At 50.1% G+C, this 17,696-nt stretch overlaps 4 protein-coding genes across 4 annotated transcripts; 1 reads left to right on the top strand and 3 right to left on the bottom strand.

The window, feature by feature from the left end:
• Window positions 1-2,672: 2,672 nt before the first annotated feature.
• Window positions 2,673-4,220, bottom strand: FMAN_05063 (putative lysine permease; the record flags this gene model as incomplete). Its single annotated transcript, XM_041828154.1, has 1 exon — window positions 2,673-4,220. The coding sequence occupies one exon, from the start codon at window positions 4,218-4,220 to the stop codon at window positions 2,673-2,675; it is 1,548 nt and encodes a 515-aa protein (XP_041679045.1).
• A 2,226-nt stretch (window positions 4,221-6,446) lies between these two features.
• FMAN_05064 (uncharacterized protein) lies at window positions 6,447-8,110 on the bottom strand (the record flags this gene model as incomplete). The annotated part of the gene is made up of 2 exons (XM_041828152.1): window positions 6,447-6,767; window positions 6,815-8,110. 2 exons carry the CDS (start codon window positions 8,108-8,110, stop codon window positions 6,447-6,449), a joined length of 1,617 nt encoding a protein of 538 aa, XP_041679044.1.
• Window positions 8,111-9,329: 1,219 nt separating this feature from the next.
• Window positions 9,330-13,558, bottom strand: FMAN_05065 (uncharacterized protein; the record flags this gene model as incomplete). The annotated part of the gene is made up of 2 exons (XM_041828151.1): window positions 9,330-11,494; window positions 11,548-13,558. The coding sequence occupies 2 exons, from the start codon at window positions 13,556-13,558 to the stop codon at window positions 9,330-9,332; spliced, it is 4,176 nt and encodes a 1,391-aa protein (XP_041679043.1).
• Window positions 13,559-14,693: 1,135 nt separating this feature from the next.
• FMAN_05066 (uncharacterized protein) lies at window positions 14,694-17,335 on the top strand (the record flags this gene model as incomplete). Its single annotated transcript, XM_041828150.1, has 8 exons — window positions 14,694-14,793; window positions 14,852-15,115; window positions 15,173-15,413; window positions 15,471-15,758; window positions 15,806-16,057; window positions 16,106-16,999; window positions 17,054-17,172; window positions 17,238-17,335. 8 exons carry the CDS (start codon window positions 14,694-14,696, stop codon window positions 17,333-17,335), a joined length of 2,256 nt encoding a protein of 751 aa, XP_041679042.1.
• Window positions 17,336-17,696: the final 361 nt, after the last annotated feature.

Here is a 17,696-nt window from a genome sequence, read left to right as displayed (position 1 = left end):
GTCATTCCTATCTCTTACTCTCACTCTTGTAACAGTCGACACTTTTCAAGCTGCCATATCCCAGTGTTTGTGGGGTTGAAAAAGACCAGCAAAGATAACACCCAGCTGTCGTGCTACAACACCGGTCAAGGTCAATTGAAGATAAGAATAAAGAATAAAGATACAGAAGTATCACCAAGTCGCTAGGTTTTTAAAAAAGAAGCCACTTGGAAGCAAGGAGTAGTTGACATTTTATTCACAATGCGTAGTACCAGCGCCTCAATCGCTGAATGTCAGGGCGGGTGCCAATTGACATGCCCCCCCACGTAGGCCATGATTGGACTGCCCTAAAGACATTTCAGGCCTAGCTGCCCGCCAATTTTGGGACCTGGAGGGGGAGGGGGGACTCCATCGTGTCCTGGAGAAGGTATCGATGGAGGGGGTAGAAGCATGTCTTTGGTTCTCTCGTATTCTCTTTCAATTCATGGTCCTGTTGATATTGCGATGTTCAATCGCTGAAACATAATGTTTAAGCGGTTTTATCCCCTGTAGGGGAGAAACAGGGGACTTCTCAACGAAACCAAACATTTGGGCCACTTTCACGTGCTAGAAACATTCTTCACAGCACCCCTGCTTCTATGTTGTAGCGCCAATCGGAACTCCCCTAGCGACGTTACAGGGTAATCTTCAATTCGTTTCTCTCCCATCACTAGAAGGTATGTTCAACATCAACTTGGCCAATTGGTACAGAGTTTATATTTCCGTTACGGACTCGATTTGATAAAATATTGCTGAAGAAATGGGGTGAACAGTCTGTAGTCATGCGTGATACTTCATGTCAGTGCAGCATGGTTATGCACAATGTGTTAATCCCAGCACCTCGACCTGGATCTTTTTTCTCCAGAAGCAAGTCACACGCATATCAACTGCGGGATTATTCGAGAGTTCGTACTATTCAAGCTACTCGTCACACGAGACGCACCAAATTAGCACGTTGACGGTTCGGATCTCGCAGGGCAGAACTGTTCTCCCCGTTTTCCCTCCACTGATATCGTCACCTATCACCAATATCGCCTCTTGTCCTATTATCTGACCGAGCTGCCAACGTGTCACCACCCTCCTCTTGCCAACTTTTCCAACTCCAGACCCCCAAGAACCGGAGTACTTTACCCTCAGAAGCCTGTCACATCGCGATTCTCCCCGTCGTGCGCAGCCCTGATTGGCGCCGACGACCCGAAGCAGAGGGGTCGGACCATCGCCACTATTTGTCGAGCATTACCGCTTTCATACTCGTGCATGACGCTCGGGGAGTCTATTTTCTTGGAGGACCAGCGAATCAGGGTGTTTGGGATGAGCTTGTTTGAGGCACGGGATGCAACTTGGATTTTCTTGCCCTGGAAGAGTCAAATGATGAGAGAGTTTGAGGTTTGGCGGTGAATCGGACGCGTAAGACATGCGCTCACTGCTACGAGTTTCTTCAAGAAGAACAGTTATTAGTCGTATTCTTGATATTGAGGTAATCGATAGAAAAGCTGAACGACGACTGGAGAGGTGGGTTGTAGCGTGGGGTGGCCTCCATCTCCATCTCCATCTCCATCTTGGATGCGCAACATCAAAAGAAGCTTAAGGCGAGGCTTGGCACGAAGAACGTCAGCAACTTTGCTCGCCTAGAGCCGCCAAGCCAATCGCATCCGCTGAACCGCACAGCATTTGATCTGCAGTCAATGGTTTGTCCTCGGGGAGATAAAATCGTCGCCGGAGCGGATCGATCAAGACCCATAGGAATGCTGTTCAGTGTGCGCGATTCCCAGGCAAAATCAAGATATGAACCAAGATTGAGCAGTGGACAGTACAAGTAGTTAAGGCTCTTTGAGGTAGAATGAGCGTTGAATGGGCTCGGGGAGCAAGAGAACATCAGCCTCAAGATGGGATATTAAATGAAATCTGGGCAAAAGGTATGCTAAACTTGGTCTAAATTTAAGTAAAATTACCTAAATCATTTATTCTCTTGTTTTCTTTCCTCCACTACAATAGGCGTAGGTCAAGATTTTCTTCATCATCTGGTTGGCTATCTCAGTGTTCAAGATCAGCAATCTGAAACTTCAGCCACGAGACCACAGAAAAACGGCGACACCACGATTGAACCGTTAATAAATAACCATAACAAACGGAATTCCATTTAATACATCCTATAAATAAAATAGCATGATTTTCTCCATCACTTTATCCGGTCCCACCAAAGCTTGTCAAACGATAAGATAGAGGGACCCGCCTTGACAACGCCCTTTACCATGTCTTGTCATTGTCAACTGGGTCCCATCGTGTCAACACGCAACGCCCTTTGCCATGTCTTGACATGCTGCTAATAAAAAATTACCAAATAATTTGATGCTTTTACCGAAAAAAGAGTGCCACTCCGTGGTCTCATGCCACCGCTTGACGTAAAATAAATTCATGCTTCGACAATAAAGCCATCGATGCCCCCCCTGACCTTTGATGTCCGTTTTATCCTATTATCCTTCCCCTGACTTCAGATCATCGATACTACAGTGCTATACATTCGATTTCACAGACGAGACTCGAGTATTCAGGGTATCATATCTCTCATTACAACTATTAACTGCTATACGCCAAAAAAGGACACAAAACTTTTGCTACTTTTCCAACACCCAAAACTCCGAATCGAAACTCGTTTACATTTCCTCTCGTCCCTTGCTCAGATCGACCTCAGCCAGAGGAACAACCTTGGTTCGGCAGATGAGCTTGTGGCCAACATACAACGCGGCGAAAAGCATCAAGCTGATATAGTTGGAGAAGAAATCGGCTACGCTCCAATCGATGAAGGCGGTGAAACCACAAGTGATGGTGATCAAGCCCACGAAGAAAGCACCGTAGTAGGAGAGGTAAGGCTGGAGAGGAGCGAGGTAGGGAAGCTCAGAGCGGGGAATTCCCTGCACACGCATGATCTTCTGGAAGCGGATGTGGCAGACGTTGATCAGGACCCAGGTGATGAAGCACGAGGTGGAACTGACGTTGAGAAGCCAGTTGAACACCTCGGCTCCGCTGGACGAAAGGTTGATGTAGGCGATAAGACCCATGACGGAGCATGAAGCCACGGCAAAGTAGGGAGTTCCATACTTGTTGGTACGCTTCATGAAAGCGGGCGCAAGACCATCCTCAGCAAGCGCGACCATGATACGGCTACTAGAGTAGACGTTTGAGTTGGCAGCTGTGAGAATGGCAGAGAGGAGAACGGCGTTGATGATGTCAGGAAGAACCTTGACACCAGCGCGAGTGGCGACGACCACGAGAGGTGAAGCAGAAGCATCCTGTGCACCAGAGTCAAGTCGGGGGTCGTTGAAGGGGACATTGATTCCGACAAAGAAAACGGTCGCCATGAACAAGCTGAAGATTCCCCAGAAAGTCCAGCGGATAGCCTGGGGAATGGCCTTGCGGGGGTTGGCAGTCTCACCGGCGCCGACACCGACCAGCTCAGTGCCCTGGTAGGAGAAACCAGCAGTGACGAGGACAGCCCAGAAACCGACGAAGCGGCCGGTGGCGCCGTCAATGTCCATGTAGGTGTTTGTGACGCCGGGATCCTTCCAGTACTTGAAACCAATGTAGCCCTCCTCGCCAACACCAGCGTTTACACAGATGGAGAAGATGATGAAGCCAATGATAGTAACAACCTTGATCATGGAGAACCACATCTCAATCTCTCCAAAGATCCTCACGGGGACAAAGTTCAACGCAGTAAACAAGGCCCAGAAAACACTAATCCAGATAGCGATGCTAAGATCCGAATCCCAATACTGGATAATAATTCCCGCGGCGACGAGCTCCAGCGCAAAAGTGATAGACCAGCTAAACCAGTACAGCCAGCCCATGGCGAAGCCCAGCGTGGGATCGACGAAGCGAGCGGCGTACGAGGTGAAGGAGCCAGTGATGGGGATGTAGGCAGCCATCTCGCCCAGGCTGACCATGACGGAGTAGACGACGGAGCCCATGAAGGCGAATGCGACGAGGAGCGACACGGGGCCAGCCTTGACGAGGGCAGGGCCTACACCGAGGAAGAGACCTGTTCCAATGGTGCCGCCGATGGCGATGAACTGCAGGTGACGCGAGCTCATGGCCCTGTCGAGGCCAGCCTCGCCGGTCTCGACATCTTCCTTGGAGGGGGTTTTCTTCTCGTTGCTAACACGAGGGGACTTTTCGTCCGCTGAGGAAGAATCCATGAGCATGATGGCTGTATCACTGTCTTGTAATGAAGTTGTCGATAATGCAACACACACAGTTAACGAGGAGAAGACAGGATGACTCGCTTGAAAGAAGGGAGAAGAGACGAGCCCGAGTGGTAAGATGAGATGAGTAGAGAGAGACCGAGACCAAGTGGGCTGGCAATGACTCTGTTATGTAAAAAAATGAAATGTCAACGGGGATGGGTATATCAATCGGGAATGAATGGGCCCATTACGAAAATTTTCGATATCGGACCAGACCAGACCAGACCAGAAACCTTGGTCTTGCTTGGTGCTGTAAGAATTGGTCTGTGTGAGTGGATGTAATCCATCTACATCCAGCGAGATTTTCTCTCGAGTATTTGCCTCTCGGTATGAGCGATCTCAGTGATCACCACAGCACAACACTTGTTCCAATTACCCGATTTCCCCAGCTTCCTATTCCGAATGAATCACACTATACACAACAACTACATAATACACATCATATTTTACATACACAAACAGTACAGGAGCCCTCCGTGTTACTGGGTTAATCACGTTGAGTGTGAAATATCGCGAGATGTTTTGTAATTCTGTAGTTTCCGGCTCGTTACCGATTGAGTTAGGTTTCCCGAGCCGCCACGCTAAAAGCATTCTAGCTTCTCAGTGAAAAGTTCTCAAGGGCCAGGGGTTCACAATTTTTCTCACACGCGCCACTGATGGAAAAATCCTTGCCACGGGCTGTCCGCTGCAAAACCACGCACAGTAGCCAATGAGCGCGCTTGAAGCCAGGAAAAAAGAGAAAATTTCAGGTGGCTTGACATTCTGCATGGAACAAATCGAAGCTTTGGATCGGGTGGCTTAAGTTAAGGTAACATGCAGCAGCTCGTGGTCTGACAAGGCAACCCTCCCATGCTCTCTTGCAGCTGGTCAGCTTTTAAACTATCGGGCCATTTCGTACAAGGATATGCGGCTCTTTCTGCCGACGACAACCTCGCATCTCCGACGTGACTGTTTGTTAGTATCCGTATGTGAATCACTCTCCATTATCGGAGAGCACCGACCGTCGATAAAGCCTGCTAGACTCACTGATACTGGAGACGAAATAATGGATCTAGCCGAGTGATTTTGATACGGTTACGTGATGCACGAAATAAGCATTCGTGGCGTCAAACGGGGATTGAGGAGAACCTGGGCTTTGGGTGTTTTCATTATGTACTGTCTCCGCAAGATGCCATCACCGTTTACGGGCCGAGACTGTCAGTTGAGTCATGAGGCGTTCCGATGTGATGGGAGTGGTTGTGATGCTTCAATCGGATATCAACCCTCAATCCCCAGTTCACATAACGGCTCGAGATATTCTAACCCCCAAAACACAGTATAGTTGGCCATTGGCAACATCCACTCGGATGACAAAACATTCCACCACTGGATACCCGTCTCTTCCCTCCGCGTTATCCCCATCATTCGACAATCTCGCTTCCCTCCCCCCGTCGTCTCACCACAGTTTACCTGACAAATTGTTTGGCGATCGAGTTGTGTAATACTAACGCTTCGGCCTGGACCTAGCCAGGATCGTGATAGGGAAATAAGATCCGGGAGATCTTCCCGCGAGGGCCTGCATGAACTGACTGAGTTACGGGCGCAGGTCCGATAGGCTCTATGCTTGATGGTCTATTCTTGGCATTTTATTGTTGGTTGTTTGATGTGAGATTCAAAAGGACCTTGTATCCATGCTCGAGCGAGAGAGCGCAGCATAATTGGTGGTTAGCCTTTGTCTGAATCTCACTTACCTTCACTGCAATTTTAGCCCCTCACAACGGGTAGCTCAAGTCTGCGTGATGATCGGTTTACACCTTAGCTATGCCCTTGCAGATTGCTGCCGCTCAATCAATATCGCCTGTCGATTTAAAGAACCAGTGGCAGCATTCAAGGTAAAGAAAGAGTAATTATTTATTATTCCGTAGCATCAAATATTCTTCTCCTTGGTGCAAAACAGTGGCATGAAACAAAACACAATTTCCATCGTGCACTACACACAATGAATCCTCCAGTATCCTTCTATGGTATCATTCAAGACAATCAGCCAGCCAATCAGTCAATCGCGAGGGCTCCCCAGTCCTGAGGCCCAAGCTTATGCTTTTCATGTTATCATTCATCAAATGTCTTCGCCATTTCAGCTAAAGCATTAGGCCGCTTTGGCTTACTTGAGGCAAAGTTATGATGATCTCAAGAAGCGTGGCCAGCTTACCGGTCGTGAATGACCTGCTGAACCTTGGGGTACACTCTACACATCTCCTGGTAAAGCTCGGGGTGGTCGCGCCACATGACCTGAGGATCCCAACCGGCAGCAACAAAGATTGTCTCGACACCGCTCGAAATCGGGGTGGTGAAGATGTTGGCGATTTGGAAGCCAATAAGGAATGAGAACGCCATGACGACTGCTGTGTATTGACCGTCGCTGTTGTAAGGGGGGTCGGTGAAGTAGAGGTACAGGTAGGCCAGGAGACCGCAAGCGTATGCGATGAAGAGGGCGCCGAACGAAAGGACGGGTCCGATGAGGCAGTCCTAGATAGGTTAGCGGTGCACTTTAAGACAAAGGCCATAATACTTACATTGATCAGAGCGTCAATTCCGCGGTCCTTGATCATCTTCCATGTATCCTTGGCAGCCGCAAAGTAAGCCTTGCCGTAAAGCGCAATGTGGCAGAAAGCATATCTGTTGATGAACTCAACAGCCCACTCCAAAATACCAAGAAGGCAGCCAATGCAACAGAACAGAGCGTATCCCAACATACTGCCATCCGCAGCCTCCTGGTTACGAGCAGCGGTGCAGATCTGACGGACGAACTGGATAATGGCGACCAACAAGCTACCCAAAGCGATTGAACCGAAGCTGTACGTCAAGGCTCTCTTGGCTGAAGCGCGAGTGGCGTCCTTGGGGAAGTTGTGGGGGTTGAAGTACCAAGAGCCGTAGACGCCGGCAATCGTGGTGTGGATGGTGTTCTTGAGCCACTCGGAGAACCAGTACATGGTAAACGTGATGAAGACGATGAGACCGATGACCTTGCCTTTACCGCAGCCGCCATCAGAGCAAGAGGGGTTATCGTTCGCAGGCTGGTACTTGATGTAGATTGCGACAAGAGTGATCGAGAACCAAGCAGACATGGCCGTGGCGATGATGCCTCCAATTAGACTGGTGAGGTAGACATGGCCATACTTCTTGCTAACGTCGATGGTAGTTCGAAGCATCAGCGCCGAGAAGGGGATTCGCGAAATCCATGTCCAGAAACAGAAGGCCATGAAAAGTCCAAATATGAGGAACACAATTCCAGCGGACCAGTACCTGCGCCAGAGGTAAAAGATAGCAGTTCCAAGCGCCCAGCAGACATTGAGAATGCCAGTGACCCAGATGAACTGCTTCGGAAACAACCGCGCCATCCAAACGTACGCATACGAGAGGACAAACGCAACAGCGAGCACAAACATGAACAAGATAACGGTGCTGGTGTTCAGCGAAAAGTCATTCCTGTTGCCGTAAATCCCCGATCCAGCGTTGCCCTTATTAGCAGCGTATCCCTGAAGCGCAATGCCAGAAACGACGACGTAGCCGGCCATGAATAGGATGAAGAGGATGCCAGCCCAGAGATCGTTCCACTTTGGCTTGGGAATCTTGAACTGCTCTTCGAACGAGGCCTTCTCGTTGCCGCCGTAGCCTTGGGCGGGCATGTAGCCGTTGCCATTCTGAGGGGCAGCTTGTTGGTAGGGCTGCTGGGGAGGAGGCTGTTGATATTGTTGCTGGTGTGTCGCGGGGGGAGGTTGAGGTTGGTATTGTTGTTGATAGCCGCCGCCGTTGGAGTAGCCGTACGGCGGCTGTTGGTTCGGATTGTAGTAATTGTCGGCTTCGCCCATTGTCGCTGCTTCTGATGGAGATGTCTTGATGAGTTTGCGATGAGCTTGGACGAATTGATTGTCGCCGTGATCTAATGGAGGATATCGCGATGGAGTCGTGATCAGCGCAGGGATACCAAGTACCGAATCGCGATACGAAAAATCAACCGCGCTCGATGATTGATTCAACCACGATTGATAATTCAATCGATTCTGATGATGAAGAAGTCAAGAGTAAACACAAAAAGTCAAAAAGGGAGGGCACACCAAAAAAAGATCATGATCACACACAGTCCAGTCCAAGCGGGTCCCTCCAAGATTGCCCAAGAATCAAAGACATCACACAACGAGCTTGGCTCAGACTCAATGACCTCATTGAGGCGCCAGAGCTGTAACGCAGAACGGCTTAGATCCCTGTGCTGCACCAATCATGTCTACGATCAGCGGCAAGCTCCCTGTAGCTACAGGGCCTGGAGAGCTGAAGACCAAGAGCCGCTAGTGGCTTGTCTAAATGCCGACCTGCCGAGCGCCCAACCTATCTTAATCTTGCCTGTGATTTTAAGGTGGGAATTTCCGTTATGCTTAAGAGATGTCCGAGCGGCTTGATCAAAGAGTGTGTTTGTTTAGGTCGTTTGCAATTCTTTGTTTCATATGGATACGCAAATGAGTGCGTTGTGTAATGAATGCAGCTCGCCCTGATGCTGAATTCATCATCGGTCGTCGCGACGGAGACGGAGAACATGCCAGTGCTTGGCGTGAGCTGATGAAAACCCTGTTATTCTCGTATCATTGACGCGATGGGAATAAAGGACGGGGAGTTTCGAAGGATGCCTTTACGGTTCCATCTTCGGTAGTGCCTGCAGCCTGCAACGCTTTGGCCTTGTTCCTGGATCTCAGACATGACGCCCACCATCACATACTATTACAGGCTACTCAAGACAAGGCACAGCACGCTCGTTCCTTGTAAAGACTACCTGATCAGCTCTTCTGCTTTTCTTGAATAGAACGCAGTGTATTAACTACAACGCCAGGGTATCACTCAATTCCACAAATACAAACCCTTGATTGCATAGGATCACCAACTGAAGGATGCCCAAGCCATCATCGCATATCCAACGCCTTCGCGTTCTCAATATGTCAAGCCTCAACCTCTCTCCCAATTCTGCATCCAACGTCAAGAGCTCCAGCTTCTAAAAGACCCCGCATTCGAGAACGTCGAACTATCCGATCCAATGCGCCTCTAGGCATCGTCGATCTGCGTCCCCGTCTCATCATACTCCATGACCTCTTCCAGCGCCGCCAGACTCCCATTATCATGCCCAATCTGCCGTCTCGCATTTAGCGCAGCGATCCGCTTACCATCAGGTTTGAGAATACTCCACATCTCAGCCGTCACTGCGATCGCGCTTGCGTCGGATGTGCTGCGCGACATTGTAGCTTTCATCCATGCGAGCTGCTTACCTGAGAGATGCCAGAGCATGAGGTATGCTTCATTATAGCTGAGTTTGAACATGGTAGATGCTTTAAGGAGCTCCCATTTGCTGAGGGACGGATCGCCGTTCCATTTGTCGAGGAGGGGCTTAACTTGCTTCGACATCAGGAGCTCTTGGGGCGGTTGATATGAGGACCATTGTTGATATAGTTCTCTGACTTTGGTGGGAAATTCATTGTGCGAGGAATCGATTCTCCCTCCCGACATTGCCGTCTTCCACTCTTTAATGGTTTCGGAAACCTGCGCGTGGAGCGCAGTCATGAGTCTGCCAATGATCTTCGATTCGTTCTTCTGGCTTTCAAAGTCGTCCCAAAGACGGGCCAAATCCTTGTCCCACGCTTGTACAGGAACATCTTTCCCAAAGAGAGCACCATAGAATCTCTTCAACACATCTGCGATTGTGTCTTCAGCCACCACGAACTTGAGCTCATCAAGAATATGGATAGAACCGTCCCTGTTGACGTAGTTGCGTCTAGAACTCCTGTCATTTTCATATTCTGGGTCTTTGCCCTTCATGTTCATGTCGCGCTTCAGTCGATCGTAGTCCTCACGAGTGAACAACAGTCCTTGTTTGGCTTGATCGACTAGCAGAGCGACTAATGTGCTCAAAGCCACAGCTCGCTCACTGTCGACACCTCTTTCGAGATAGCACAGCTTTTCTTTAAACTTGGTTGCGATACCTAGATACCCAGGTTGCATGTTGAACGATATCGCTGTACAAAGAAAATCTACGCATGCACTGTCGACATCGGTCGCCGCATCCAAGATAGACTCGAAACTTGGGTTGCACTTTCGGAGATATCCTTGTCCAACGAGATCAGGCTCGACTGGTTTTGGCGCGTTGTTGAAGTTATTGACAATATCAGGGTCCCAGCAGATCCAAGCCAAATCGCCGTCGTAGTCGCCACCAGAAAGCAAATCGGCCAGCGGAGACTTGCCCTTCGACGAGAAGACAATGACATCTTTGAGTCTTTTCAGGTTCGGTCGGAATACAGCTTTGACTTTCTGAATGTCGCTGACAAAGTGAGCAGGGGCTCGAGCTACGAGGATGTCGATCCCATCGAGCAGTGTGTCTGATTCGCCGTCTGCTTGGAATTTCGAGGAGAAAGCAAGCTGTACCTCGCCTTCTTCCAAAGTACCGGTAAAGTCCACCGTCATGAATGCGTAAGTCGAGCGAGGAATCTTGATGTTCATTTTCTCTTTGAGCTGGTCAGCCTGTCTTTTCTGGGTTTTCCATACCATATCTCGCAGAAACCGACACTTGGTCGCGTCGAAGCCAGCGTCGAGCATGTATGAGATAATGTCTTCTTCTCGCTCTGGTAGGGCGCCTAGGAATGGGACGTTTCCCAATGTCGCTCGGTCAAAGCCGCGATGTGTAAAACCACGAAGATTGGTCGGATGGGTCATGGCAGCGAGCTGACCCCCGATCTCCTCTTGAAGGCCATTCGCGAGATGACGAGCAATAACGTTGCGCATTTCCTGGGGTACAGGTGCCTGTGCCTCAAGAACCGGGATGAATTGTGTATTGAGAGCAGCAGACCTTAGCTCTCTGGACCACTCGCGTACCTCGAATGTCCGGTGGTGAACGTCTTCAAAGTCACAGTTCCATTTTCGCTGCGAGGGGTAAGTCTCGATCCAATCGTCGTTGTCCAATCCATCGTCTTCGACGTCGACAATCCACATCCCTTTCGCGCTGCCAATACGAGCCTGGAACGCACATGGCGTTTCCAAGAGTCCCATGTGCGTTGCTATCCTGCGCGCAAGGTTTCGAGACATTCGACCGATACCATCGCCCATATCCTTTTGCTCTTTCTTCTCTTTCTTGGTCATGTACTTGTGGAAGCCTAACATAGTGTCGCGATGTCGAAATTGGTGAGGTTCAATGACGATGGTGGGAACAGTTTTACTGAGGCCTGGACTGGGATATTAGCTAAGAGTATGCAAAACGGTCAGTCAAACAACTCACTGAGAGCAAGTCGTGAGAAGAGCTTGGGCACCGGTTGCGACGAGTTCTGCTCAATGTTGATGGCCCAGTTCAAGAGATCACAGCGCCTCATCTTTGTACGGTGTCCCGGAGAGGTCGCTTCTTCCAAAGGAGGAAACTGGCTCATGGGAACACGAAAGTTGATACCGTCAGTTGCGAAGAAATACACGCGCTCTTGCATGATCGTCAGTGACTTATGAGGAGGGCGTGGATCCTTGATGGACTTCTTGGCCTCACGAGTGTAGAAAGCTGCCCATGATCGACCGACAAAGTAATGGAAGCTTTCTGTCAACCATTTGATGATCTTATTTGCACCTTGGGGGTCTTGCTTGATCACATCGGAAGCATCTCTAGAAGTGGGCGACGGCATGATGACTTCCAAGAAGCGATCTGCACCAAAGCGGCGAGCCAGTCGATGCCCGAGTTCAAGACGTGGAGGCTGAAGTTTAAGTCGGTATAGTTGCCCGGTATCTTCTGTATTACAGACAAATTCTGCAGCAAGAACAACGGCTTTGTCGTGTGAGGCGAATGATCCAAACGCTGCATCCCAGACAGCACGATCGCAAGCTGGAGGCAATCCATGTCCCACAAAGAGTCGATGTCTAAAGAGCTGTCCTCGGAACTTGGTCCGATCATGCCAACTATCATTGGGCTGATATTCGAGATCCCAGGTAGACAGATCCACACGACAATGAAGCGCGGCACGGGTAAGCTCCCACAGGATAATCAGAGGCGCCTGATTCAACCCCGGAATGGGGAACTTTGGCCAAATGTTCCGAAGACGATCTGTCAGCGGACACTCAGGCACTTCTGGATCAGAGATAGGAGCATCGAACAGCATTGTATCGAACTCATTCATTTCTGGCAGGCTAGAGTAGGCTGTCGCAGGACTGCTAGATCGAATCATGCCTGCTCTTTTCAAGTCAACCTGACTTCTGATCGGCTGAGGTATCGACAGAACTGGAAGCCTTGGCTCTTCCTCGGGCTCATCATCATCTGTCAGATCGATGACAGGCTCTGGGGGCGTTCGATCCCCATACCTCCGAAACGAAGGCGGTTTCGGGGGATCAATGTCATTGCGATTTTCCTCGCTCGGTGGCTGGTACGCAAATTGTCGAATGCTTTGAGAAAAGGGAATCTGAATGTCTTTTGAAGACGTCACATTGCTAGGGAAGGACGGTTGAGTAGCCTGAAACGGATGCTGGGATCTTTTGAAAGAGGTGTTGGTCACAGTAGTTGCTTGAGTACTCGACGCGTAGTCATTTGTGAAAACAGTTGGAGCCAGTGAATCTTTACTGGAATTGAATGACCTTATACCGAACGACGATGGCTGAGTGCTGGCAAATGAATTGGTGGCGGAATTGACTACGCCATTAGTGAAGGACGGTGTACCTGCGCCTCTAGCGGGCCGTCCCGTTGATAGACGGCTACTGGAGGCCACAGCTCTAGAGCGAACTGGGATACTGTCAATGCTTTCGCACGCAGGAGAACCCTCGAAAGAGTTTCTAGATCTCTTGGAGCTAGGATCTGGGAATTCATCAGACTTGCGTTTCGAATGCTTGGAACGCTGGCGATTCGCGATATTGTCGTCTTTGAGCAGCTGTAGCAGAAAGTCTTGTAGCTCGGCCCGCTCCTCAGTGGTCAAGCGCGTGTGAGAACGGTGTGGGCCAAATGATTTGCTCGGGGTCGTATCAGGGTCCGCGCGGGGCTTCCGGATCCAATTCTTGAGATGCTCGTCGGCCTGCTCACGGAAGCGAGTCAGACATATCGCGAGACGGTTGGGGTCCTGGAACTTGAGACGGTATGCGCATAAGTAGATGTGTTCGCTTCGCTCTTGATCTCCATTGCGATGCTGTTGCCGGCGCTTACTGGGCGACAGCGTTAGGTCTGGGATATGCAGCTGAAGTTGAAAATCAGTGCTGAGGGAGCGAACTGTGCGGTCGAGTTCTTCTTTGGCTTGCTCTGCTTTCTTGAGTGAGAGCTGACTAGCCATGACGACCTGCGCCAGAAGCCAAGGATGAGAGTCAAAACGGTTGAAACAGTCAAATGAGTGAATGAGGGATCTGTGATGTGAGCATGAGAGCAGAGCCTAGAGAGAGTCAGTAAAATTAGCGCCCGACAATTGAGGGCGGGAGATGCGCTCAGCTTGCGCTGCGCTGCATGAGCTCAGCCAGCCTAGCCAGAGCCGCCGTACAATTGTGATTGAAGTGCCCCTTGGCAAACGCGATACTTCATAAGCGTTTGAGTTCTTGGGCTCGTTATCGAAAACGTTCAACGGCTACAACAGCTTGTGGTCCTGAAAGACGGCGGCTGTTCGTTGCAGCAAAACAGCTCTATTCAGCAAATCAATACACAGCCTCGTGAACCAAGTCGAGTCCAATACCGGATCATGCAAGAACAAATTGGTTATCACAAAAATATGGTGATTGGACAGGGAAGCATGGTCGAGCGCAGATGTTGGAGAGAAGTTAAGGGACTTGAGACAGGCAGTGAATGGAAGGCCCCCACGCAAGAGAAACAGAAAGACAAAACGACAAAAAAAAGGCGAGAGAAAGAGCGATTCATGGTAAACTGAGGCTACATTGATTGAGGGCTAATAGGGACTGTTGATAATGATGAAAATGAAGCTGAACATTATAGACAACTGACGATTCAATCGTGTTGTCTCTTGTCTCTTTACCCTAGAGACGACATCATGCGACGACTGGTTTGTGGCTTGTCTGCGGAATACGGCCTCAGTTTATCCGACCGGTGGCTTCGGGATGTCGGATCCCATACCGGGTCTCGTGCCCACCTCACTCAACAGCCAACCATAGAGACAAGAGACAATAGACAGAGAATCGAAAGGTCAAAAGATCAGCCGCCAAGTACATTCTTCCCTTCTTTATTACCTTATTAATACCAGCCCGATCCTAAACTAAAGCCAATTCGAAAGCCGAACCGGCCCCGCACGTCAGCACCGCAACCTTCCCCTCCCTCGCCCGCTCTCTTATCGCTATCGCATGGGAGACTCTCGGAGTTCGGCATTCGTAAACCCTCATCTGCAATCATAACATCACATCGCAATAGCTATCGCTACCTTTGTTTGGCTCCACGGCTCGTCTCTGAGCCCATATCCCCGATTCACCATGGCTGAGAACCCTAGTCCAGATGAGCGGGTAGCCATTGATGACCTGACCCCAGAGGAGGCCAATCGAATCATACATTCCCATCGCAAGGTTCGCTACGGTAAGACATGTTGTGAATAACCTCAATTGGGGAATTCCATGGCTCATCATCACGTTAGGTACTGCCTGTTGGCCCTGTCGTCAGAGAAAAGTCAAGTGCGACAATAAACAACCTTGTGAAAACTGCGTCAAGAGAGAGCATCCGAGACTATGTTCCTATAAGCCCAACCGCTCATCAACCTCAAAGCCATCGGGCTCTGGTGCACCTTCAGAAGCAAGTCAAGGCATCGCCAGTCGCAAAAGGACACTCTCATTCTCAGAGGTTCCTCGCGACGAGGGAGTGCGCAAGGTTGAGCGACAGGACAGTTGGCCGCGCACCCTTGGTGAGTGTCCGAACATCCGGGTCATGCCACTGTTCATACGACTAATAAACAACATAGCAAGCATCGATGAACCCGAAGTTGCAGCAGACCGTTACGTTGGGCAGAACAGTATTCCTGCTCTACTGCGGGAGCAGTCTTCACCCGTTCACAAAGGTGACGGTCTTGACATCCGACAAGACATGAGGTCCATTCTCGGCTTGGACACATCGGCGCCCTTCCCGCTGATGTCGTCGCATCATCTTCAGAAATTGACACAGGATATATCAACTGAATTGCCTTCCGACCGCGAGGTTATGAAGTGAGTGTTCGCCTGCTCAATTGCTGTGGCGAGACCGTAAGCTGACGAGCCATTCAGGCTGTTCCGCACATACAAGGAAATACCTCAGCCTTTTTGGGGATTCGTTATGGACATTGATGACCTCGAGGCCAAGCTCATGACTTACCTAGAAGATCGTTCGCGAAATGCGACAAGCGGTAGCAAGTCCACCAAACCCGTCACAGCATCATGGCTTGCAATACTCTTCGCCGTTTTGGCTGTCGGATCACAGTATCACGAGTCGCCGTACCATATCCGCACCCGAGACTCTCAGCGCTTCATTCAGATATCATTTCATTTCCTCCGACTGGGCAACTTTCTTCTTCGGTAATGCAACTTGTCAGCTTTGACAGACTTGGACTGACACATCGCAGACCTTCCTTTGACTCCATCCAAGCTCTTCTTCTAACGTGTTTCGTTCTTTTGAATGATATGAAGGCTGAGGCATCATGGGCGCTGATGGGATTGACCTGTCGTCTTGCCCAGTCGCTCGGTCTACACAGAACACCACGTAACGAGAGCCGCGACTGTACACCGCCAAACACCCAATCGAAAGAAATGGTACGAAGAAGATTATGGTGGAGCGTTGTGTGGCACGATACCTTGACGTCGCTTTCCTTTGACAGGTGAGTACTGAGTATCGCAAGTTGATGGCTCACCTTTAACGCTGTTAGATCTCCAATGACCAACTTCCCCTGCTGCCCGATCCCCGTCATGGCGCCAACACCAAACGGCAACTACTCATACCTCGAAACAATGTACCATCTCATGGAAATCATTTCTCGTCGTCTCAACCCCGACGACATGATGAGTGCTTCATACTCTCAAATCATCGACGACTGCGAAGCCGTAGAGACCCTTCGAAGCCGCACCGCACCACAATTACGAAACAAAGAAATTTGCAAGACTGCCCTGGACCGCCTGCAACACTATGCAATCCGCCTTCACACATCATTTGTCATCTCCGTCGCATGTCGTCCAGCACTCCGAAAAGACAGCGAATTCGAACCTGAGCAGCGGAAGACGCTAGCAGATCGCTGCAAAGACAACCTAACCGAAACCGTCAGGATGTTCCTCGCCATGCACCAGCTCTCCTCCATCCCAACCCGAAGCTGGGCCTTCACGTACCACGGCCTATCATCAGCTCTGCTCCTCGGCATACTATGTGAGACAAAGACCGATCCAGAGGTTCGGCAGTTACAAGGGGATCTGATCGCTGCCCTCTCTGCCACTGCTGCTAAAGACGTTAGCTCCCCCGAGCCGCATGTCATGACCACCGACAAGGACATCGAGCTCTCCGGCCCACTGTACCGCGCCCTCACGGCCCTCAAGAACATTTACGACCATGGCTCTATTGTCCCGTCACATCTCAAGAAGGAGGGCGACGCCTCTGCCGCCGGCAGCGGGAGCCGGACGCCCCTTAACCCCTTTGGAAACCCAGGCCAACTTCCCGGAAATGGCAATTCAATGTTTCGCAACGTTTCCCAGAGCGCGGACCCAAGGGAGGACGCAGCGCTTGCCATGGCTGAGATGCAAAACGGAGGAGCTTCGATCCAAGACTTTCCAGGGTTAGTATTCTTTTCCCCTCCATCAGAAGTGTCCGTTTCTAAAGGTGTGTCTAGTCTTGCATACGGTCAGCAGATGCCAAACGGAAGCCTGAATCTCGACAGCATGAACGCCATGAATGTCGATCCTACGCAATACATGGCTCCCATGGACCTCTACGAATCTATCTGGGGCGGTATGTCACTTCCTATCTGTCATACTTCTCTTTTGAACAACCCCCGAGAAACTAACTCGCCACAGAATCGCCGGACCCGTGGAACACGGGAATGGACTCGTTGAACTTTGACTTCCTAGCCCAGCCACCTCCAGGCCAGCCCCAGCAGCAGTTTTACTTCTGAACATAACCAGTCCTATCACGGTATTGTTTACCGGGAGATAAGCCCATCAGGCGGGAGAAAATTGAGATATTTTTGATCAGATTGAGATTGTACGTTATCATGTAATGGCGTCAAAAGGGGGAGGGTCAACGGTTTGACTTTTTTATTTGAGTTGTAAAAAGCACAGCTGAGCGATAAATCCAGGGCATTTCATACATAATATTCAAGTCATTACTCTTTTTTCCGGTGTGCTCTTTTATTTTTAGACCCCCCAAAAGCCGAGGTCAGCCAAGCCTCATCCGGAGCTGGGAACCCTTTTCCGTTCCGTCACGGGAAGGAGGAGGCAAAAAAGAATACAAATCGTCAGAGCTCTCTTTGATCG

This window comes from Fusarium mangiferae (genome assembly GCF_900044065.1).
Source record: "Fusarium mangiferae strain MRC7560 genome assembly, contig: FMAN_scaffold003, whole genome shotgun sequence".
NCBI lineage: Eukaryota > Fungi > Ascomycota > Sordariomycetes > Hypocreales > Nectriaceae > Fusarium > Fusarium mangiferae.
Note: the sequence above shows the minus strand (reverse complement) of the source record. Positions and strands in the feature narration are given on the sequence as shown.